A 23,439-nucleotide genomic window follows, 5' to 3' on the forward strand; every position below is an offset into this window, starting at 1 on the left:
GCCATTTGACCTTAGAACTGAAGAAGCTTCTCGGATGAGAGGTGAAACGTCTTCAAGTAACTTAAAGAAGTCCAGACACTTTTCTTTGCAAGCTCCTTTGACTACGATGACCTGGATGACTGAGAACCTTAACAGACACACAAGGACAAAGTCAGCAATTCTTCACAGAAACCATATTCTAGTAGAATACTTTCAGTGAGTCCATGAGCAATAAACAGCTATAGTAGATACTATTATTATGCAATATTTTATTGCTACAAGCTTCGCTAAACTTACAAACTGAAGTAAATACTATAAAACAAATGACAAGTAAAGCAATGACTGTTTTTGAGCTGGTTCAGTTTAGCTTTGAAATGTTCCTGAAATATTCAGTCAGTTAAGCTTGATACTCAGACCTTTAGACATATTTGTTGAATTTCAAAAGACAAATTTTAAATCTTTTTTTAAAGGCTTGTATGTAGAAATCATCATGCTGTGTACAGGGCTGATCAGACAAGCATGAAGAGGCCTATACGCAAGATTGATGCGCTTTTCTCTTTTTGACCGGGTACTTGTCTGGTTAGATACGTTGATTACTGTTCATGTACTCATATGAGAGAGAGTAAAAAAGACTTGTACCCTATCAGACCGACCGACCTGTGTCAGTGAGTGAAGGGTAAGGTTGTGTCCCACCATCAGACAGAGAGCCATTCAGCCCTCGCTGCTGGTCCTCCCATGTCACCTCTAAATCAAGACATACACATAGATATACACACACACACTGATTTTGACACCATTAGGAGATCTCCTTCCTGCGCAAATGTTTATTCTTCTCTATAAAATACTTTCTATGTCTTCATTTATTGATACATTGCATAATGAGCATTTTGTGTATTATGCTTTGTACCAATAATAGAAAGCTGCTGCAAGCATAAATTAAAACAAACAAACAGATAAGAAAAAGGCATCTTTACTACTTCAGCACTAAAATCAAGGACAGCTCCTTATCAAACATTATGAACTTTGCTCCATCTGCTGGCCAACAGAGGTAACAGCCTCTCAAATAAAAAAAACAAAAAAAAAACATTACACTCTGCAGTACTGCAGCAAAGTGTAATGCACAGGCAGCAGGAAATGCTGTTTATGTGGAACACTATCCTAAAAATGTCTCTATTCACCTTTATTCCATTACGCCATTTTTATTACTGTTTTTGGCAAAAAAGGACAATTTTCTTTGCACTAAGCACCAGTTATGTTTGTAAGAGACTGCCAGTCTTAATGGAGTGCATGAAAAGACTGTGTGCACAAGAGCGCAATAATCCATGTCTAATTGAAATGATTGGCAATTTCACAATGGAAATGGAGAGCTCTGTCTTTGTGAGGTGGAGCTGAGCAGAATTAATTAGTATTAAAGAAGAGGGCAGATTAGAGCTCTGAGGCCGCGCTGGAGGCAGAGAAGGGCAGACCAACCAAACTTCCAATCACAGCACTCTGTATGCATTAACATCAGTTACACTACACACAAGTCTATAGTTTGATCACGCAAATAAAGTCAGAAGGAACGGACCATGCTTTTTGGGTGAGAGATGAAACTTGGGCGAATAAAACACTTTGGTGCGACTCAGAGCAGCTCATCATCAAGGACCACAGCTGCTGCTAACTAATGTCACAGAAGGACCAAGAGAGCCCACACAGCAAAATCACACCATCACACTGCTCGGAAGACTTGCCTTTCCTCCCATTTACCGGTGGGCCTTGGGGTTTTTCCTCACTGCCTGCTGCTAGTGGGGAGACAGATGGAGGTTCATGAAATGGTGCAGCACTGAAACTTTACACTGTACGTCACCGTAATATCACAGCTCATTCCACTTGGGCCCAGACGCAGATGCACATATGCCACACAAGTGTGCACGCACGCACACATACGCACATATACCACAAGATCTGATGTGCACAGCAAGCGTTATTGCATAGAACTGCCGTGAGCTACTGGTTAATTATTCTGCTCAGTGTGTGATTATCAGAAAACATAGTTTTATAATATGCAGTTGTACAGTTATATTGACAACTCAACATACAACCATCTTACCATCCAAAGATACCATTAATTAACCCTGTTTAAAAATACAGTTTCCTTTTAGAGACCTTACATGAATATCCAATGTGCCAGTGAGTGCCATAGCTGTCACAGTGTTGAGTAACAGCACCACACAGTCAAAGGACAGAAGCGTGCCACGTAAACAGATGGGAAGGTAGGAAGTAGAAACCGTGGGGAACTCCAGTTTCTGCCAACACTCTTGCCGCTCATTCAAGCCTGGGTTTGAATGTACTATACAACAGCATGTACTGTACAGCACTCTCGAGCAAAACGCAAACTCCACACACTTAAAAGGCAGAGGCTCACATCCGCCGTGTTTCATTTTTAAAGATCTGCCATGACACAAGAGTAAAAACCCGCCGCGTGTTCTCAGTGATAAACACACCTGGATGATCGTTTTGGGGTTCAGGCGCCCCGGGCTCTTCCCCTGTTGCCACACATAAACAGATACACACATACAGGACAGTTAATGTATCTGCCAACTAGGCTTATATCAATATTCCAGCTTCTCCCAGGAATAATACAATAATATGGATCCAGTGTAGAAAGGTCCACACGCACACAAAAGCACAATCAGATTTGCTCAGCATAAGCCAAGTGTCACACAGCTCTGTGGGAACCACGGCGCAGGGTCGGATCAATGCTTCCCCTCTGCCCGTGCAGTGCCGCTGTCCTATAAGAAATAGACTAAAACACAGAGCAAAAGAAGGAGAGAGTGAGAGAAAGGAGAGAGATGTGAAAAGGCAGAGTGCCTGTCAAAGAAAAAAGGAAGAAAAAAAAACACGAGTAAGCGAGGCTGGGGGCAGGTATGAAGAGGAAGAACAAATAAAGGTGACACAAAGGAGCAATGGAGAGGTCCAGACACAGAGAGAGCTTTTGAGTGATAAAAAGATGGCAAAGATACAAAAAAAGACTGGGACTGAGAGAGAGCGAGAGCAAAGGGGAGAGAGCGGGGCTGGCTGGCAGCTGTACAGAAGACAGGGAAAGGCCCTTGTGGACTCTGACAGTGATAAAAGGGTTGTGTGAATACTTTGACACGTTCACCAGAACTGCACGAGCTTCTTCTCTCCAGATTTATCTCAGTCGTTCCCCACAAAGCTTAGAACAACCCTTTTACAGCATCCAATTTAAAGACACGTGAAAACAATCATTGCCTTCATCACAGTGCTTCATATCACAGTTCATTACAACAACACGCAACAATTTGCCAGAGGAGTGCTGAGTAACACTAAGGACTTCACATGCCTCTGTACAATGTGAACAAATGCAGGTTTTGCTGTAATTGTGAAAATTGTGGAGTTTAGCACAAAATAGCATAATATTTGCTTCGGTGACGTATCTCAGCAGTCCAGATGTTTTAAAAATCGAATTATTTGCAGACAGTTAGTAATGATATCTGGTGTGTAACACAAAGCAAAAGAACAGCAAGGCTACAAATCAACACAACACTGGTACGATCAGTAGGATCAAGGCACCACGATGGCACAGGACATTCTAACTGCACGTTTAAACACAACTGCAACGGGGGGGTTGGAGGAGGAGGATTCAGTATGCACAGATCAAGTTTAGCCTCCACTGAACTGAGCTACCCGCCCTGTTGCAGACAGGGTTTTGGCTTTTGGAGGGAGGTGCAGCTCGAGCAGCAATTCCCAGTCCGAAAGACGAAACCCGAACATTCAGGTACAGACCTTCACAAGGCTCTGTTCCTTCGTCTCCATCTTCTGAGAGAGGAATGGAAAAGGAACCGAGCAGAGATGTTAATGGATGGAAGGCCAAAGTGAAAACCCATAAAGCAATGAAAAATCCTTGTACTTTTGAGACTTCTACAACTTCTACCGAAGCGTTCCACCGGCTAATAATAATTATCCCTTTGGTCAGTGACACCAAAACCAAAAAGCTCTTCTTGTGACCCACAAGTTCAGGTCATAAAATAGTAACTTTATCGCTTTAAAATACTGAATATATGAATGCTCAAAATAAATTCAATTAGGTAGACAGTAGCCGTGTAATTTAAATTTAAAAAAGACATCCAGGTGACTTACTTCTGTCTTTGCCTGCGGGTGGAAGCTGTGGGAGTTGCCGACCTCGTCTACTGGACATAGGGGTACTTGTGGGACTGGTCTGGACGGACCCACTACGCGGATGTGCCCTATATGACAAAAAGTAGCAGACAATGGCATGAGACATAAAGTAGGAGCTCGATGTAGGTGTTGCAAAGAAGAGAAAAGCGTACATTTGATCGGAGACGAGCAACATGAAAAGTAAAACTATGTTCTTTAATGGAGAGCCAATACGTGATTTAATGTAGTTAGCTGGGGTCATTCAATTATTTACAATATATGTAAGGTCACATGTAATTTAGTCACTGCCAGACACAGCAGAAATCAATCAGTGATAGAAAACTCGCTGTTGACTTTATCTCCAATATAAAACCAATGCACACAGCGGTGATGTTTTGGCACATGGCATGGAAGTGGAGGGCTACATCGACTGTAGGAAGCTGAGCTGCAATAAAAGATGCCAGGAGTGAATCGCATGTAAAGTCGACTCATCAAGCTGCGGGAGAGAAGAGTTGAAATGCAGAAACAGCAGACCAGTGCGACCATGCGTTCAGACTGTCCCCGCAGGCTTCCAACTCAAAAACAAAAGAAGAAGAGGAAAGAGGACAAAAAAAGTAAAAACAGAATGCCCTCCGAGGACAAACGGCATCAGTTGATGTTAGTAATGAAATCAAAGTAAAATGTCGGCCCATCACTGCTATACACACTCAAGCGTATGAGCAGTGTGTCCCAAATTAAAATTTTTCTTTTTAATAAAAGGAGTCAGCAAGCTATCTACGGTGTCAGGGTCATCGTGCCCGGGATATGTGTAAAGAAAATACAGCACATCCACTGGTGCTTTTGGAGACAAAACAGAAAGTGGCGTGTGACAGGTGGAGGTCGGTGGAGTGAGGTGAGCTGAGGTGAGGTGAGGCGGGGAAGCGGGGGATTAGGAGGGTGGGAGGTAGGTGAGTGTGATGTGGTATTTTTGGTTTATTCTGGGAGTTAGTCAGGGTCGGGGTGGGTGGGAGCTCATGGGACAGCTTCTGTACGGCTTTAAAACCTGTAAAGGTTTTAGCTGTACAAACATTTAGAAGAGGTAGAGCATCTCTGGAGGCAGAAATATTCTTACAGGTTGATTTAAAGCTCAGTGTGAGAGTACAGCACTTTTAGCTAGGCTGTCTACACGAACCCTAGTTGTAAAACCTCGGTACATGCTGCACATCCCTTGTTAAAAGCAGAATATTAGCCTTGATGTTTTAAATGTGCTTTTCGAGAGTAAGGTTTATTAAGAAAAATAACAAAAAAAAAAATCGCCCAAACAAATCTTGAAATACTTATTAATGTTTAAATTTTCTGTTGAAATGATTTCTCCCTCCAGTGAAGCTATGCTTCTGGGAAATGAGTGTACAACTAAAAAGTACTGTCTGCTTCTATGCCACGTTGGCTGGCTCTGATCTCTTATCTGGGTCACACCTCGTCAAGGCAGGTGAGGGGGGGGCGGACCTCCCAGATGGCAGAGAAGGCATGGACCTCATGAGCGAAGAGTCGTGGGGGCGTTCAGTGGAGCGTGAGCGGGACGTGTGGCGCTCTATAGTGGGCCGCTGGTCTGCAGAGCGGGACCTGCTGTGATACTCGTGTCTATCCATGGCTCCGTGGCTCCTACAGAGGTTGTTGAGAGACAGGCAGGCACTCAGTGTGTCTCCAGCAGGGCACGGACAGTAAGGAGGGCAAAGGAATTTTCTGCACCCTCAAAACTCCAAAGGATCATGTGGAATCCTGTATTTTTAATTGGTATAATCAATCTACTACCAATAGCATAGATACTTGTCAGAAGCTAATTGGGTGTTATGTCAAGTGTGCCTGATTTGCAGGTAGTGATCAAAACTACCTAGAGATAAAGACAAAATGAAATGATTCCTAAACTCTTAAAACACACATTATTGTTTATGACTCTCCACATGAGGCTAATTTACTTTATTTAAAGAGCAGACAATATGGACTGTGCTAGGTGGCTCCTGTGTGCTTGGCAGTCCTTGGTGGAACCAGTGACTTAACTGTGAAGTACTCAAGACGTGTGCAATGAACAAGGACTATGTGCTGTCTCTCTGTAGGTGATAGGTGAGCATTCTGTTTGAGCCAGAGTGGGAATGTGAGGGAAAAGTGACTGCACTTGGATTATTTTGTCTGTTATATTCTGCAAAATGCCCAGGCAAAAGAACTTTTGGCACAGTGACAATGAAGGCAGATTCAGATGATCTGAAGAGCTGTAGGGGAAAAAAAACAGGTGAGGTTTCTCAGCTGGGAAAATTACTGACGAGGTACAGAGAGGAAAAAAAAATTCGTACAGAAATTCATTGATCAAGAAATAAATTCACATATTAAAAACAGTGAAGTGAAAAAGGCACCTCAGTCTTGAGAAGCAGAGGGGATTTTAGAGCATGCTGTTTGCTAACCTTTGTATGTATGTTACCAGTCTCGATTCACACACCGTGAGTAATAATATTTTATAGTTTTTGTACTTTCATACAGAACAAAATAGTACTGAAATGAACCGCTGCACACACTGTTTGCTAAAATGCAAGAAATGCAAGAAAACACTATAGATATGTGGGAACGTCTTCAGTCAAACTGGGTTCTAATGATAGCAAATACTTTATAAATAATTTCATTAGATCAGTCCATTTTGTTATTGCCATTCAGTGTCTGTAGTCTTCTCAAGTATGAAATATTGTCCAGTAGAGGAAATGTCCTGATAAAGGCTCATCAGTCAGTGACCTTACACAATCTATACAACAGTCATTTACTCTCATCATCACCGGGTCCCGTTCTCATTACGTGCTACGGCCAAGAATCTTTCAGTGATGTGAGGTTACGTCTGTTCAAGCATCACATTATGTGTAATTCAGTGGACGCAACTGTAACACACAAACTGCTCTGCTCACTAGATTCTCACAGGAATGTTTGTTTTCCTGGCTCGGGAGAGTTGCTGTATTCATTCCTACATGCTGCATACTGTACAGGCTTTGTCCTGCTTTAAGTGCACTCTGGAGGGTTGCACTTAAACTACAGAACCATGAAAAACCTTTTCTGCAGGCAAATCACCCAAAACTAAAACATCTGGCAAAAGGTTCCAACTCCACTAATGCTCTTTGTTGCTAGACTCTTTTTCCCCCTCATCCAAGTGGCTTTTGTGTCTGTATTGTGCCCTCATTTCTTTTCAGGTCTTACTATGCCTGACTGCAGACAGAAACAAACTATCTATATGAAGAGTGGAGGGGAATCAACTGTAGTCCTCTGTTGGCTACTTTCCTTTCTCTGTCAAAAGGAAAGACACAGAGAAATAGATGGACAGCTCTTGTTAATGGGTATCTAGGTTATAGGCTTAGCCTGAAGTTGGGCCAAGCCAGGCCTTAGGGAAACTTTGTGACAGTTTTATAAAGTCAGTCGGGCTCTTGGGCTGAGTTCAGAAGACTCATCAGTTTTTTTTTCCTCCTGGAGAGGAGAGAAGTAGCACAAATGTCACGTTATTCCTGACTGGAAGCCAGATGGCAGCAGGCAAAAGACTGAAGCATGGTGCACCAGTGTGGGTCGGGAATTGATGGGTGTCAGCAGGCCTTTCTATAGGTGCTTGAAACAGCCCAGCAATCCATTCAGACCATATAGAAGAAGTCAAAAGTCCACTCTATGGATGACTGTAAGTGCAACTGTCAATAGCATGTTAAATTAAAAAAAAAAAAAAAAAGACAACATCAATAATAACAAACACCACTGATCAACATATGGCTGTTTGCATAATGCGCACGGGTACACAATGACATCAACAAAGGAACAGTCAAGTGCGAGCCAGCACTTACACAGCCGACATCAGCAACACAAATAGCTCTGAGCCTCATCGTACAGAGGCAGTTGTGTAACATAACTGTACAGCCACACAACCTCAGAGCCGTGATGACTCCTTAACAAAAACCGATATCGGGGAGGATATCATTTTCCGTCATCACCTGTACGATCACGGATAAATTAAAGACGGATGAAGAACAACTTCAGGAGACCACAAGACGGCGGGCGCAGCAGCGCGTGTCAGTACCTCTCGTAGTCATAGTCGGAGGAGTAGGCGCCCTCTGAATAGGCACGGGTCATCCTAGTGGAACGCAGTAACCTGACTGCTTCCTCGCGGCAGATCGGATACACACGATGGTTGCGGCTGCCGAGAAAATATCACAGCTGGTCAACGCTCGATTTTTTTAATTTTGTTTCACCACATGGGGGAGGCAACATGACAAAGAAGCTGGAATTTAGATCTCAAAACTGAATACAAAATTACACTGATGCGCTGAATGTACCCATACGACTGCAGGGGAAACCACCTCTGCTGGACAAAACTTCACAACCACAAAACACTTATCTATTTATATCTATTTAACAGTATGGCCAACAGACGCTCTTTTAGTAAAAAGACAAGAGACAGACTGAACTTCTCCAAAGCCTGCATTCATGCACATGATTTATTCTAGAAGATTTAAATGCTTATATGATAATGAGATGGTGAGAGAGAGCAATGCTGATACTGGATGAAATGTATGGCTATTATCCAATCAACATGATGCACCACGGGAAAGTAAACAGTTCTTTATATATTTAATCTTTGGCAGAAGAAATGTATACTGATACACATACACACAAAACACTCACGGCACTGACATTGAACAGGTCAGCTGAAGTGATTTACACCTCAAATCCACAAACCCATGTGGCTTTTTAAAGCATGCCACGGTGTCAGTGCTATATCTTCAACACCCTAATGGAAGCTTTCCTCAAAAAACAACCCAACAAATAAAATATATTAAAAAAATAGGCTTGTGGGTTGGTGTATGGTTGGGGAGGGGGTTTGGCTGGCTGGTAACTAAAGTAGCAAAGGTGGGGCTTCATGCAAGCTCTGGTAAAAGTCTACCTGGGGTCCTTCTGAGGGTCATCAATAGGCTGAGTATGTCTGGTTCGAGGTAGGGTGAGAAAATGGCTGCAACCACATGGAAGGAGGAGAGAAGACAGAGATGGATCTGAGATGTTGAAGAGACAGAAGAAAAGGAGGAAAGGAGAGAAAGACAGCAGATCGGAGACAAAGATCATACAGGCGGACAGCCGGAAGGGGGAGGAAACCGAGGGGAGGTTGTAAAAGAGAGAAGCTCACAGGAGAGAGATTAATGTACACGATTCAGGGTGGAAAAACTGGTGAGGAAGATGAGAGGTGAGAGAAAGCCGAGAAATCGCACGGCGAGGAGACGACTTCCTCGGCTCTAGTGCACAGACAGATAAAAATGGTACACAGAAGACGCCGGAAGAGAAAAGCACTGTCCGAACCCCTAAACCGGTCCCCTCTGCTCGACCATTAAACTACTTTTAGACCGTTTAATAACTACAGATTTTTTTTACATACATCATTTCCCAAGAAAGTCAGAAAACATTAAGTGTTAAGAAAATAAACCAGCAAGGCTCACAGAAAGCTATGAAAGCCATTTTTTACAATATTATAGGATACCTGGGAGAATGCCAAATTCTCTGTGACATTTTCAACTGTTTTCAATAAATAACTGCAAGCTGTTAATTGAAGCAGCTGAAATACACTCAACAGAGCACCGTCCCAGACAATTTAGATAAGTGCATTTTCTGCATCTGACACTGATTTAGCTCCAGCTTCAGAAGTATCAAATAAAGTTAATTGGAAAGGGGGCAGGGTGGGCTGGGGGTGGGAATAGCTCCGACCAGGCGGTGCCAAGGCCACAATTGGACACTTGGAGCAATATTTTCCAAAGCTCACAGAAAATAAGTGCTGATGGAGGATAACTGACCACTTCCCCTTGACCACCTCTTCCATAAAGATAGTGAAATACAGTACATGCAAATCCTGTATAATGTGCTCAGCACTGGCAACATTTCTTTGGCTCCCAATGTTTCCTGCAGAATTTCAGTCTCTCGATTCAAACTTGTGCACTTGTCTTTCAGGAGTGTAGTCTCATCCGAGGCTGGTGCTCATGTGGAATTTTAGCTTGTGCCAATGCTATTTTTAACTCTAAGAATGATGATTTTAATCGAGTATTTCCTGCGCTCGTTAATTCTCACTTTCTTATTTGGAAATAAGGAGTAGATGAAGATTGAGGACACAAGTAGGGGAGAATCCACACTACTGTATCAGGAGGACCCTGAATAAAAAAACAACACAAAAAAACCCCCACTACATCACATTAAAGATGAAAGTGCGGACAAAGAAGAAGAGTTTAAGGCAAAAGGCGTTGTGCTGTGGTGTATGCATACATAAACAGCTCACTGTGTACTTACTCGTCTTGCGCTGGTCAGCATTTACACATTCATGCTTAAATAAGCAGATGCATGTGCTGCACACAAGTGTGAGCTGAAGTGTATGCGTGTGTGTACCTGTCAGGTGTGCAGCTGTCGTCAGACAAACTGTGGTGCTCCACTCTAGCAGAGGAACTGTACTGAGAAGGCCTAAGGTCAAGTGCTTGGTCCAGACTTCTGCTGTGTGACAGAAGTGGACCGATCACCCCTTATGGATGCTACATACTGCCCCCTGCTGTCCAAGAGGCACATGGCCTCATGTTTAACAGAGGCCATGAGAGGAAACGGGAGAGACGCCGCACACCACAGAAGGTTGAGGTGCTATTTTGAAGTAAATATAGCAACATTTGGTGCTACAACCAAAACAGGTGGCGAAATTGAAAGTAACCTGAAACAGCATGCGTTTCAGCTAAACTAGTGATCCTATTTTTTTGTCGATTCCAAAGCATGGAAGCACAACACTACGATGTACAAAAGACCTACCAAAAACTATACATGTCGGGCCTTTGGTGCATTGAGCAACTGGTTACCTGGAGGGTGGGGGAACGCTGGGAGAGCGCGACCGCACCCTGTTTATATCAGCTGACCGAGAGCAGTGGTTAGAAGACATGACCTGCTCGGGGACCGACAGCGTGGAGCTCTGGAAGTCTCTGCCATTTGGCCGGTAGTCTGTGAAAACAACAATGAATAAAGAGAAGCAGGGGGTGGAGAGAGCAGGAGAGAGAGGGTACAGCATTATTTAAGCGATTCCTTTATTCCCTCACAACACCAGAGATGCTACTTGTATGCTTTTTACTTGCTTTTTACTTGAGTTATTTAAATAACTACATATGGTTAATGAACAATAATGAATGCTGCTTTTGCAGACTTAGTTTGACCACTGTCTGTAATAACTAAGAGTAAAGCAAATCTTGGTCAAACTTTGCAAAGCTAAAAGCCATTCTGCACAGGTGACAGACTCATTTTGATATGCTGAGTCTTTATCGTACAAAAAATGAGGAGTGGGTTTCCATAAAGGTGTAAGTCATCTGCTGTTTTAACACTGTGCATTAAACGTGAAAATAGCCTTTCAAAAGAATCTGAAAGATTATAATGAATTTTCACTGGTAGACTGATTAGTCCATTGAACTTGAAAGAGTTCATTAACCGATAATCAGACATGGCTAAGAGCCACGGGTAAGGTCAGTGCTTAGAACTATTAATGTTGATTGATATTCAATAGAGTGTATAGAAGATTTAAAATGAGTTAAAGAAAAGCCTGATTCCAAGTTGGAAAAGATGGAAAGGTAAGAAAGAAATGTTGACCTTCACTTTAAAGAAGTCGCATGTTAATAAGATTTTCTTTTGTGTGTCGTAGATAGAATAAAATAGATTTCTTTAAACGTGTCAGGCTAAATGACCCATAGAGTAAATTGTCATATTCTCCAAGCCTACCATTTGTTTTTTGACATAAACAAATACAAGCTACAAACATTTGAAAAAAAAATGACCACAATCCACAATGTCTTCACTCCATTATGATGTAAATTAAATTTTCAAAGGAAAACATTTGTCATTTCTTTAAAAAGATGCTCCACTATCGAGCTTCCTGCAGCACAGCAATCAACTTCCATGCAGAGCCAAATTAAATCTATTCTTCCTCCTGACATGTTGCAGATGCAAAGAGGAGATTCTTTGTTGACAATTAATAGGTTTTAACAGGAACTGGCTGCAATGGTGCAGAAAGAGGCAAAAGAGCAGAGGGTTAAAGCAACATGAAACATGTTGCACAGATGTAAAAAGTCTTAAAAATGTTCAGTTGTAAGGCCCATTTGTCTTCTACAGTAGCTACTAGTAGCTATAGTAGCTGTCCTGTGTGTACTGTATGTTCTGTAAAACAAAAGTAAAATGTTTTCTTCCCCATTTGAACTGTGGAAGCAGATAACGGCAAAAACCGCAGATGAGATGCAGTGGAGCCCGAGCAAAGGGGAGGGAGCAACCAGGGCTGAGTGAAGGGGTATTCCTTTCACTGTGGATGAAGTGAGGGGGTGGGGGTGGCTGGCATTGTGAGAGGCAGTGAGGGGCTGATGAGAATTTTAAAGAGGCTGGAGGAGGATTTCCCTCAGCTGCGGTATCATCGGCAGGCTGGTCTGAATGTCTGTGTGTGTGTGTGACACGCAGTTTGCTACAGAAACTGTCTATTCTCCTGTTTCTTTTCTCACATTTTTCCACTCGCTTCTTCTGCGTGGTGAGTGATGTGAAACGACCTACAAACAGTGCAGGTAGCTGTTTCCATCAAGCTTAATTGCAAAAAAATATATAGCATGTCCCGTGGTCTTTTTGTGAAAACTGAGAAGGAGAACTAACAATTATATAAAGACAGGCACATGTTGCCCTCAAACGCAACCTTGTGCTTAAAATTTAAAGGAAGCCTTTTTTTAAGCCCTCACTGTCTTTTTCAGTATAATTTTTCTTCCTAGTTATTATTTCATGTGAGCAAATTTCAAGCACTTCTCAGTCTTTTTCCCCCTTCCCCTGTCTTATTCTCTCTGGCTGTTAGCAGCTCTGTCTCTGCTTTTCTGATGCAGCGTGGGCGTGCTGCTGAAGCCTTAGCAAGGACAGCAACTAGCAGTGCAGAGGCAGACAAAAAAGCCCTCTGCTCCCTAACTGTGCTGCTGCTGTTGTTTGCTGATGGGTTGCAGGATCTTAGCCCGATACTGCGAGATGTGATGACGTGTGTAAGCATCTTTCCGGTGGCGACGTGAGTGAGGTTAGCTAAGTACATTATTAAGAATCGTAATGCAGCTCTGGTGAAATGGAGTGGATTCGATTCACTTACGCCACACAACGATGACCTTCTTAATATGGCCTTGAACTGTTTATTACCTGTTATTACCCCAACGCCGTCTTCACAATCATAGTCTGAGATCTCACTGTCACTTATCCTTTGGGATCCTTTGAGAGAAAGAAACAGACCGAAAGGCAAAGAAGCAGGAAAGAGGAGATAGAGGGGAGAGAGAGAGAAAGAGGTCATTTTCATTCCCTTTTTCATTTATTTGGATGTTGTTGTTTTTTTTTCAAATAATAAGTCACCCCTGCTCTGACTGTAATGCTCACTGGTCAAAGTGAACCCTCCAACTAAAACAAATAATGCAGCATTTCGCCGCTCGATCCCAACAAGAGCAGCCGATCCTTCTTCATCTGAGCCGTGGCACTTTGAAATGGCGCAGTCAATCATTCAGTGCACACGTAAAGGTGGAGACGGGGAGAAGTGATAGGGCCGTGTAGCTCTTTCCTCATCCTTCCCCCGTAGCCTTATCACCCCCACTCCCCACCCAACGCATCCCCACCGCCTTCACCGTTCATTCAACTTAAATCAACTGGACACGTGTGCTTTTTCAGAAATGACAAGTGCTGCACTCTGGCAGTGCCGCTCCCAACCTCTCATCTCAGTTGGCTGAAAACTTTTTACAGCTGTCAGCTCTTTCACTTCACGCTAACACCAACACCCAGAAAATCGTCCTAGTGGGGGAGCGAGCCAGCGTCCCGTGGCTGAAAGAAGCAGCGGAGTGAAGCCGTATGGCATAACGGACTGCAGCGCAGTCCTCTTAAGCATGTTAGGAGGTATGAGGGCCAAAGACTCTAACAATAGTAAGACAAGGGTCAAAAATATCCTATATAAAGAGTATTGTATATTTCATGCATGCAGATAATCAAATATTATTTTCCTCTTTTTCTTTTTTTGAGTAAATATGCCAACTGTGTTAGAGGATTAGGCCAGTAAATAAGAAGTATCACAAAAGCAACACAGTCGCCTGCCGTTCTCAAGAAGATATTCACAATGAAGACACACAAACACAAGCAAAAGCAGAATGGGCAGAGTGTGCCAATGGTAATCTGTGCAACTGTTAAGAGGAAAATATTCATAATAGGCCAAATAACAAACAGTATACATGACAGAGGAGAGGCAGGTGGTCATGGGCCAATTATGTCTGTCAGGAGGGGCGGACAGCTCGGGTTTTAATAACATCACATTAGGACTGAATACAGATTGGCAGAATCTGGTTTTGGGTTACAGGGTGGGGGTTGTGAGGCAGTTAACAGGTGAACACACAGAGAAGGAGAGACCACTGTGTCCTAAATCTCCCCGTTTCCCCACAGCGTCTGTGGTTCTGCTGCTCTGTGTGGATAAGGAACGAGCGGTGTAAAATATACACCGAACCTCCGCACAGAAATCCACGTAAGGCAGCAGAAGCGCCAGCTGTTAAGGGGGAGGGGGGAAAGGGGTGGAGAATTGGGGCACAAGGGTGTGTGTTTAAAGAGGAGGAGGACAACACTCAGATGCTCCATAAAGCTGCAATGTCTGGCAGGGCAAAGGTCTTTACCTGAGTTGTGTGAATAAGAGCCTTTGTCTGTAAAAGCAGAAGCAGTAAGGTAGATGTGACATGGACAACAGAAACAAAATATGCAGAAATAACAACGGCCGTAAAGGCCTCGATGACCTGAAGCAGCAACAGAAAAGGCCAGCAGGCAAACAGCATGGGCACTGATCAGATAAATATATATGGCTCCTTGTTTGTTGAAACAACTACAAAAATCAGAAAGCTACCTATTGTTGTTTTCATTTATCTCAGTGCTAAAATTTAGATTTCTGAGTGTTCGGTGCCATGAGTCTGTCGCCACAGATATATTTGTATGATGGCAAGCTTCAAGTAATAAAAAAGGAATATAAGGAAATGCGCATGAAGACAAGCTACAAAACGCACACGAGTAAAAACCTCCATTGACTCTTTCTCTGATAGCTGCAGATTTCTCTCTCTTATCATGCCACAGCTGGTATAAATGTGTTTTTGCACTTAAGGCCACATTATTAGCTGCTGTCATTCCTTCACCTGTCTCATTGGTAGTGTGTGGCGGGGTGTGAGGAGGTGCATACGTAGCAAGGGCAGAGAACCATCAGTGACAGTAGAGTACATTAAACACTCTGATATTGTGCAGGGTGCAAATAAATTAGATAAAAAACAAACGTGTTTTTTAATCTTTCATTTATCGTAACCTTGCTTGAGTGTAAAGCTCGGAAAGCAATGTTTAAGTCAAGCATGAGTCATTAAAACAAAGACTCCCTGTCTCTCACTCAAAGTAAGGATTATTAATTTAACCCACGTAATGGACTGATAGTCGGTATCAGCAGATACCCGAAGCCAATGTATCTGCATTGGTATTAGAAAATCAGCTGACCTGCTTCCATCTCACACTGTGAATGAATGTCACATGTCTTTACATTACAGCAGGTAAAATGTTTTTCCTACAGGATGCCCACCTTTTGACTCTTATATTCACTTTCAGCACATTTTGGGGCCATTTGAGCGACAGAGGTGTTACTCACTCTGCAGCCGCCGCGTTGGACTCTCTCCGTGGAGTTGCCGGCGCTGTGCGTTCGGGGAGGCACGTGGGAGTGGGATAGATGACACGTCGTGTGTTTGTAGCTTGTACCAGTGTGGCTCGTCATCGAGAAGAGCCGTCTCCAGCTCAATCAGGATCTGGCAGAAGTAAAAGGCCCAAGTAAATTTTCTCTCCTTAAAAAAAAATGGCCTCACTCCAAATGTTTTAAGCTCACATATTTTTTTCTCACTGATGGAATCAGGGCAAAGTAAAACATGCTAACTTTTACAGAAAATGTAAATCCCCAAAAAAGCCCTTTCTGTCACTCACACGCGAACAGAAAAAAAGAAAGTTCCTGATCCATGATAGGCAAGGACTGGACCACCCAACACTTTGTGATGGCCAGCAGCTTTCTTAAGGGCTTGACACCATTCAAGAGGATAAGCTGAGATACTGTTACTGAGTGTCTCTGTGAGGGCTTGGGTTTGGTTTTCTCACCTCTCCCAGGAATTCGCTCTCCTCCTCCCTCACCCTGGCTTGGTCCCACAATGTGATCTCCAGCATACGTTCCCGAAACTCCCGCCGGTGCACCGGCGAGTACATAAAGGTCTGGTTCCATTTGGGCTCTAAGGATTTCTTTACTGTTTTTGTTCTCCTCTTGCTTTTGTCACTGGAGGAACAATAATTCAAACTGTTTTTATTTACAATCATGATAGGGAAGAGCCACGAATACAACAAATCCATCACACGACACAGCACAGAGCACAGCACCACAGCATGCAGCTGCAGGGAACGACATGGCAAAGTGAACGTGCTAACTGCTTCTTAACGTCCATTTTCTGCATTCCTCATCAATACATAAGAATAAATTACTTAATAAGAAAATAAGAGCATAATTATGAAATAAACCTCACATCAATGCCCCCCATAAATTGACCTTACTGCATAATCTTTTTTTAGTGTCTTTCTACCATCGGGGAAATTATGCCCTGAAATAGAGGAACTGTTTCTACTCTTACCTTCTGTCAGGGAGGAAGTAGATTTTGACGTAAGGGTTCCTGGGCCGGCCGTCTTCCCTGGGTGGCAGGTCTTTGGCACCCAGGATGGTGACGATTAGCTGATGGCCCACTTTGTCATACCACAGTTTGACCTGGGGGAGGGGGGAGAGCAGAGGCAGCCTGCTGAGAGACAGCTCAGGGCCAGCACAAATGAGAGCACATAAAGGGAATAATGCAGGAGAAGACAACTTCATCAGGTCCTCACATATGCATCTATATCCTTTTATTGAGTTCAACACCTTTTCAATCAGTATAAGCCTCAGTGCAGGGTCTTCTCCTGTATTTACCCTTTAGGAAAAAGGAGGAGGGTATCCAATTGCTAGGATGTCATTTTCATAAACTAAAACTATATCAATGTTAAAATGGTGTGATAATGATTTTTAAAGATGCAAAAACTCTCCTTTTCGTGTTCTAATTGAATCCTTATGTTTCTTTTTTTAAATCTATAGTATTCAAGTGTGTCTGATTACAGTTTTTTAAATGGAACTGACCTTTTCAGCTGGAGTGAATTGTAGTGAAATGCTAAAGGCAACATGCTCTAAAATTAACACTGTCCCACCATCTACCTATATGATGGCATCTCTAATAGTGTCCTCCCAAGTATTCAGTGGGGATCGATAACGAGAAATCAGTCATGCTGCTGCAATAGGAATCAAACAGTTCACGCTAAAAGAAAAGTATGGACTCCAGGAGAAAAAACTTAGAAGAAATAAAAGGCCAGCTGAAGCCTTAAAAGAAATCAGATGAAATGAGAAGTAAGACTTCTAAGTTCTGGTCCATACTTCATTCAGAATATGATTATGGATAGGGGTCTGCACTGTTTAAGAGGACTCGCCGTTCATGCAGCAATGCAGGAAAGAGCATTCAAGACAAGTCGAAACAGACAGCAGGGGGCTCATGGGAAAAACAAATTGTACCAAGTAATCTCTAGCCCACCAAAATGCCACATACTGCAAAATATGAATTCAAATGTAGAGTAAGATTCACCATAAAAACTAGCAACAATAAGTAAAACACCTAAATATATACTACTGAGTCTGATGTACAGTGTGTCCAATACAGCCAACTAACAAGTAAGCAGTTTACTGAAACATGCTGGCTTTAACAACATTAATGTAGACACACACATAAACCTGAACGATTCATATGTTTGATCTGGAAAACACGCAGTGCACCCTTTCCTCTGCATGCTCTGTTACACACACCAACAATATTACCGACACATAGGATATGATGCTTAGATCTCGCTTAAGCAAAACAACACAACAGTGAAATAAATATCTACGGTTTAACACAGGAATATTAACCCTCAGGCTATCTAAATCAATAATGACCATAAAACAGAAACCACAGAAAAGACAGAGTGATATTAAAGCAGGCAGCTTGTAGCAAAGAGAAGCCTTCCAGGCTTCGCTCTGTTTGGAGTTATTATTTGGGAGGTACAATTTGCTTATTCGTTAAATCTGGTATCTGTAACGGGGGAAATGCAGTTTTGGCTTTGGCTTTCCAAAGAGGATGGTGAACTCAGTATCTTTTCACTGCAACATGAAACCACACAGCCATCAGCTCAGATCTGCTAATTAGCATCACTTCAACTCGCACATGGGGGAGCCCTTCTGTGTATGCGTGCAGGGTTAGAGTTATCGAGGCCTGGGTTCACGTCACACTCAAGCAGGAGAAGAAAGAAAAAACAGAGATCTTTGTCCTAGAAAGATTGACAGAGACACCGACCAGCATTGCCATAGACACAATACTAAACTACTGTTTCAATTAGGTCAATCACTGAAGTCAGTCCAAAGACATCAGGCAATGCAAGAGCGTCTCTTAAAATAAGCTCCGATTAGTCGAGCATGCACTATTTGGGGATAATGATGTGTATGGGTTACAATGAGCTATAAGAACTCTAATCATAAGAATGATACCAAGAAATCAAATCAAGGAAAATGACACAATGCACTGCACTAAGAGGGAAACTCAAAGCTGCCATTTCCCCAGGAATGCATTTTCCAAAGTATGGAAACAGAAAAAAAGGCCAGTCAACAGTCAATGAGCAAAAAAAAACCAAACAGAGTTTGTGCCCTTCACACAGGGCCCATTACCTGGACCCTAGGGGCAAAAGGCGGTGTTCTTCTACTAAGGCTTTGGCTCTGGATAAGCATAAATTAAACAGCAAAAGAAAAAAAAGAAAGAAAAGAAAATGCAATAAACCAAAACCACAAAACACAACAACTCACAATACACCCAAAACACAACAACAGAAATTTGTCATTTAGATGAAAGAATTAAGCCAGCAGGTTTTGTATTTTTTACATTTCTGCTTTCTCAAAGATTACTCATCCCTGAGCTGCTCTGCCCTGTTCTGCATAGGTCCTCGGAGAAAATTATCAGCGGCTCACAATTAGATCTTTTTGTCTTTTAGACCTGTTTCTCCTCCGCCTCAAAGCTTGCGTCACGGTGACGTTAAACACGATTGTTATCCACAGACGATGCTTGATACAGACAGCTCCTTACTGTGTAGAATTACTCATCAAGGTCTTGCAAGGTTTATCCAGTGAGCTGAACTGTTTTAGTGATTAGTCCACTGCGAACTTCAAGGTCGGCCCTCTCATGAAAATCCAGAACTTTAAGCAGCGAGTGGATGAAAAGTCTGCGCTATACAGTGTAGGATATGTTTTAGTGGTGACCAAATACTCTATGAGGCTCTCATAAATATTGAAATAGCAGGAAAAGCACATTCTTGAATCCTAAATTTAAGATTTGATTTATCTCATTTTAATGCAGCCTTTTTACCAAATTTACCCCAGGAGGGTTTTTATACTGGATAATGAACAACACACAACGTAATCTGATCTACAGTCCTGTGCTGGCTTGGTAATGGGCCAGCTGAACAGGCTGAGTGAGTTTGCTGAGTCTGACAACGTTTAACAAGGGTTTGAATTAAGATTTAAACTAAAAAAAAGAAAATAATTGGTTGCATAATGAATCTGCAATGGGAAAATTATACTTACTAGCTCATCTATGATCTCAAAAGCAATTAAATCCTCTCTAACAATCCAATCCTCTTCCCGGCTTTTACATGTAGCCCATATGTGGAGTTGAGCTCACTTACTGAGAGCTGTCCTGACAGGTACTGGGGGGCGTCCCTCAGCATGCTGGGACTCATAGGAGAAGTGACAGAGATGGAAGGACGGTCCATCTTCTGAGACTCGAAAGAACTCGAACCTGGCAGGGCACAGACGACACAGTCAGATAATCCACCCATCTGTTTGCTGTTTGTAGTTTTTGCGCCGCACAGGGAGAAAACTGGAGATTGTAGCAAGAACATACAAAGAAAGGAAACGCAAAAAGAGCACAAAAATCTTGCCATGTGGGGGAAGATAAAAAGGCAGGGTGACAAACGCAATCTGCGCCAAACAGACATTTCCTTCACTTGGTGTTTCTGGGATGATTAATAGGATCAAACGGCACACTGTCAAACCCACGGAAAAAATGTTGACAGAACTCACTTGATTCCAGTTGTGAGTGTGTGCTGTCTGGTATCCTTGGAATATCTCTGAAAAAAAAAGCAAAAAAGAAAGTGAAAGAGTGTGAGAAGCAGGAGAGAAGGAGGGGGATGGAGCGGATCAATTTAAGCTAATACCGAATGCACTGCGCTTTAATGACCGTAAGCACCACATTAGTCTTCATTCACCCAACGGCCCCCTCAATGGCACAAAGCAGGTCAGACCTAGGAATCGACAAAGCAAAGGTGCCTCTGTCTTTCAAAAGCAATCGGAGTGGAGAGGATAAACAATGTGACGGGCTTTCAAGTTTTTTGCCGGCCGGCATTCTTTGGTGCCTTATGAGGCCAGAAATGGCAGAGCCGGAGCCAGAGGGAGGGAGGAACAGATGCTGAATAAACAGCTCGGCACAGCTCCTTCGCAAACACATTCTGAGCTATGTTCCCTTCAGATTCCCCTTTTCAAGTCTCCACATTCCAAAAATATGAAGCTATTCTGAGTCACAGAGGCAGCTATGTGGCACAAACCTACAGATCTTGGCACTGTAATAGTTTTACAGCGAAATCAAATCAAATAGGTAAGAGATGTTGGTACAATCTAAAGTGTGATTCTTTGAAATACTGACTAATGCTAAAGTCCAGATTTATGCATGGTTTGCACCAACGTGAGAGTGAAGCAGGGACAAGTCTTTTATTGTTGTAGCTGGTATTTTGCATTTAGGAGTTTAGGAAGACAAAATACTGAAAGTATTTAAATGAAACTATATGAGTCACTAAAATTAGAGTAACAACATATCCTACAGAGTCCTGTAAATTCTGCATTGGTCAAAGCGGGAGAATGAATGCTCATACAAGTAGGTTTGTTTATACACTTAATATAGATTTAATATAACCTAAACTTTATGCTTTACATTTCACACAGATTTTCCCATAATAATAACTGCAGAGAGTACTGCAAAGTCTGTTTGTGCGTCCTCAGCCACACATACAGAGCTCTCCAACATCACTCCAAATATTTTTCATATCACGTCTGTTTCATAAAATACTGAAATGTCTGTCAAAATCCATCTATAAATGTGAATCGTGTGTCTCAGAGCTGTCTGTGTGTCCCATTCTTTCCTTTGTTTTTAAAGAAATACTTGAAGCATGCATTTCCACACACAGCACAACAGGAGCAGAAGTTATACTCTGCTTCTCATCTGACTGGCTGTTAGACACAGATTCCAGGTATATGCAGTGGAGGTATGTGTAATAAAGCGGCCCCTCTCTAGATGAATCCCACTCTTGATCTGAGATGTCAGGATTCATTTAGAGCAGGGACGTCAAACTCATTTTACATCGTGAGCCACATACAGCCCAGTTTGAGCTTAAGCGGGCCAGACCAGTAAAAACTCCCCTTCTGTCAGCGTGAAGAAGTTTAGCCACACATGGAAATGTTTAGACAACTTAATAGAAGAAAAAAGAACTTCAACAGTAAATCTTCATTTTTCCACATGATAAAGAAATGTTGCTGAAGGAAATTGATTTTTTTTTTACTTTGGACCCACTATAAAACACAGAAACTTGTACTGGAGATAGGGAAAGGTTCAGGATATTTTTTGTTTATTTATTACTTAGTACCTTTTGGTGTAGTGTGAATGACCATGACCATTGAAGCACAGAATCTATTCCTTCCTTCACGTTTACCAAGCCCATCCAGTGGGCTGGAAGGGAGTCTTTGGCCCCCAGGCCATATGTTTGACACCCCTGAACCAGATAATTGCTTCTCCCATCACTGAGACCTCACCCTGTTCTGAGTATGTATCAAAAAAGAGTTTTTTTCTTATAGTGCCTCTCCTTGGTCTGAATTATCGTCCTGCACCATATTTAGTTTTATCATTAAACACACAATTCCTTTTCTGGGGGTCACAAACTATCCCAGCACAAGCACATGGTGGGAAAAAGGTCGATGTCCTTGACAGATCCTAGTCCTGGCTTCGCTTAATTAAAAATTACATTTTCAAATCACAATTTTAACACATCTAGTGAACTCGTCTGCTTCAGTATGCTTATTGTGTTGTATGGAAAAGTAACACAATTGCAGCGCAAATTCTCACCCATGCCTAACACATTGGTTAGTGTGAGCGAGAGCATCCTGTTGCTTATTAACGCCAAAATCCAAAGTTGTGTTGTGAAGAACAGTGTGTGTCTGCATGTGTGACACTGGTTGCGAGATCTTACCCTATAGGCCGCGAGACCACCAGCTCCACCTGCGGCTCCGGCTTGGATTCTAGTATGATATTGTAAACTTCTTTAAATGTGGCTCCTTGTAAAAGCTTCCCGTTCCACTCCAGCACCTGATCTCCTGCAAAAACACCAGAGATGCTCAGCATCACGTGGAAGATCTTAATCCTTTCTGCTCACACTGTCGTCACAGCTGAATTTTGCCAGTTTAATTTCTTCATAAATGTGTGCATGTGTTTTTCAATACCTGGTCTGAGGTGTCCAACAGTGTCTGCTAGACTTCCTTTCCTCACTTTAGTGATGAAAGCACAAAGTCTACCAGATTCTGTCATCTTGCCTCCCACCACCTGTAGAAACAGAGAGGTGACTGCGCTGGTACTAAAATGCATTTGTGAAACAAAAGTCGAGCTATGTCATAATAACTGTAGATTTAATGCAGCGCATTAGCATGCAAGCCCTGCAGCTCATAGAAAAACATGGACTTATTTTCTCAAAGCATTCTGTTGATGTTATGGCTTCAGTTCTTGCCTGTGAGGTTTGAAACCACAAGAAATACACTGGAAGGGAGAAGGTCAGTGTTAAAAGTCTAAATCTTTTCAGAAACTGTCCAGGACTGTGCTTTGTTCCCCGTGGAAAAACTCCGGTGCTGTACCGTGGTTCTGTAACAGTGCAAGGCCGTGGGCTAGAGCTGTACTGTACAGTCCTGAGCTGCTGTACTCCACTCTCCTCGGCTTACACTGGCATCATACAAATAAAAATCCCCTCTTAATGGCAGCTGAATGCCAACATACAAAGGAGCTTAGGGAAGTCTGCTAAATGAAATGGCTT

At 42.5% G+C, this 23,439-nt stretch overlaps 1 protein-coding gene across 1 annotated transcript in view; it reads right to left on the reverse strand.

The window, feature by feature from the left end:
- Nucleotides 1-23,439, reverse strand: part of rims2a (regulating synaptic membrane exocytosis 2a) — a 149,506-nt gene that overhangs the window by 38,069 nt on the left and 87,998 nt on the right. The window contains exons 9-24 of the mRNA XM_013912955.1: nt 22,859-22,958; nt 22,609-22,732; nt 20,396-20,442; nt 19,999-20,111; nt 18,989-19,036; nt 16,851-16,981; nt 16,330-16,501; nt 15,836-15,989; nt 14,835-14,861; nt 13,336-13,404; nt 11,001-11,139; nt 9,071-9,136; nt 8,207-8,323; nt 5,593-5,778; nt 4,120-4,226; nt 3,766-3,798 (exon numbers count right to left, since the gene is read on the reverse strand). Of these exons, the coding sequence (XP_013768409.1) occupies nt 3,766-3,798; nt 4,120-4,226; nt 5,593-5,778; nt 8,207-8,323; nt 9,071-9,136; nt 11,001-11,139; nt 13,336-13,404; nt 14,835-14,861; nt 15,836-15,989; nt 16,330-16,501; nt 16,851-16,981; nt 18,989-19,036; nt 19,999-20,111; nt 20,396-20,442; nt 22,609-22,732; nt 22,859-22,958 (1,633 nt within the window). The remainder of the gene's footprint in view (nt 1-3,765; nt 3,799-4,119; nt 4,227-5,592; nt 5,779-8,206; nt 8,324-9,070; nt 9,137-11,000; nt 11,140-13,335; nt 13,405-14,834; nt 14,862-15,835; nt 15,990-16,329; nt 16,502-16,850; nt 16,982-18,988; nt 19,037-19,998; nt 20,112-20,395; nt 20,443-22,608; nt 22,733-22,858; nt 22,959-23,439) is intronic.

The sequence above is a fragment of the Pundamilia nyererei genome, unplaced genomic scaffold, assembly GCF_000239375.1.
Source record: "Pundamilia nyererei isolate P.nyererei 1_Seehausen unplaced genomic scaffold, PunNye1.0 scaffold00109, whole genome shotgun sequence".
Classification (NCBI taxonomy): domain Eukaryota; kingdom Metazoa; phylum Chordata; class Actinopteri; order Cichliformes; family Cichlidae; genus Pundamilia; species Pundamilia nyererei.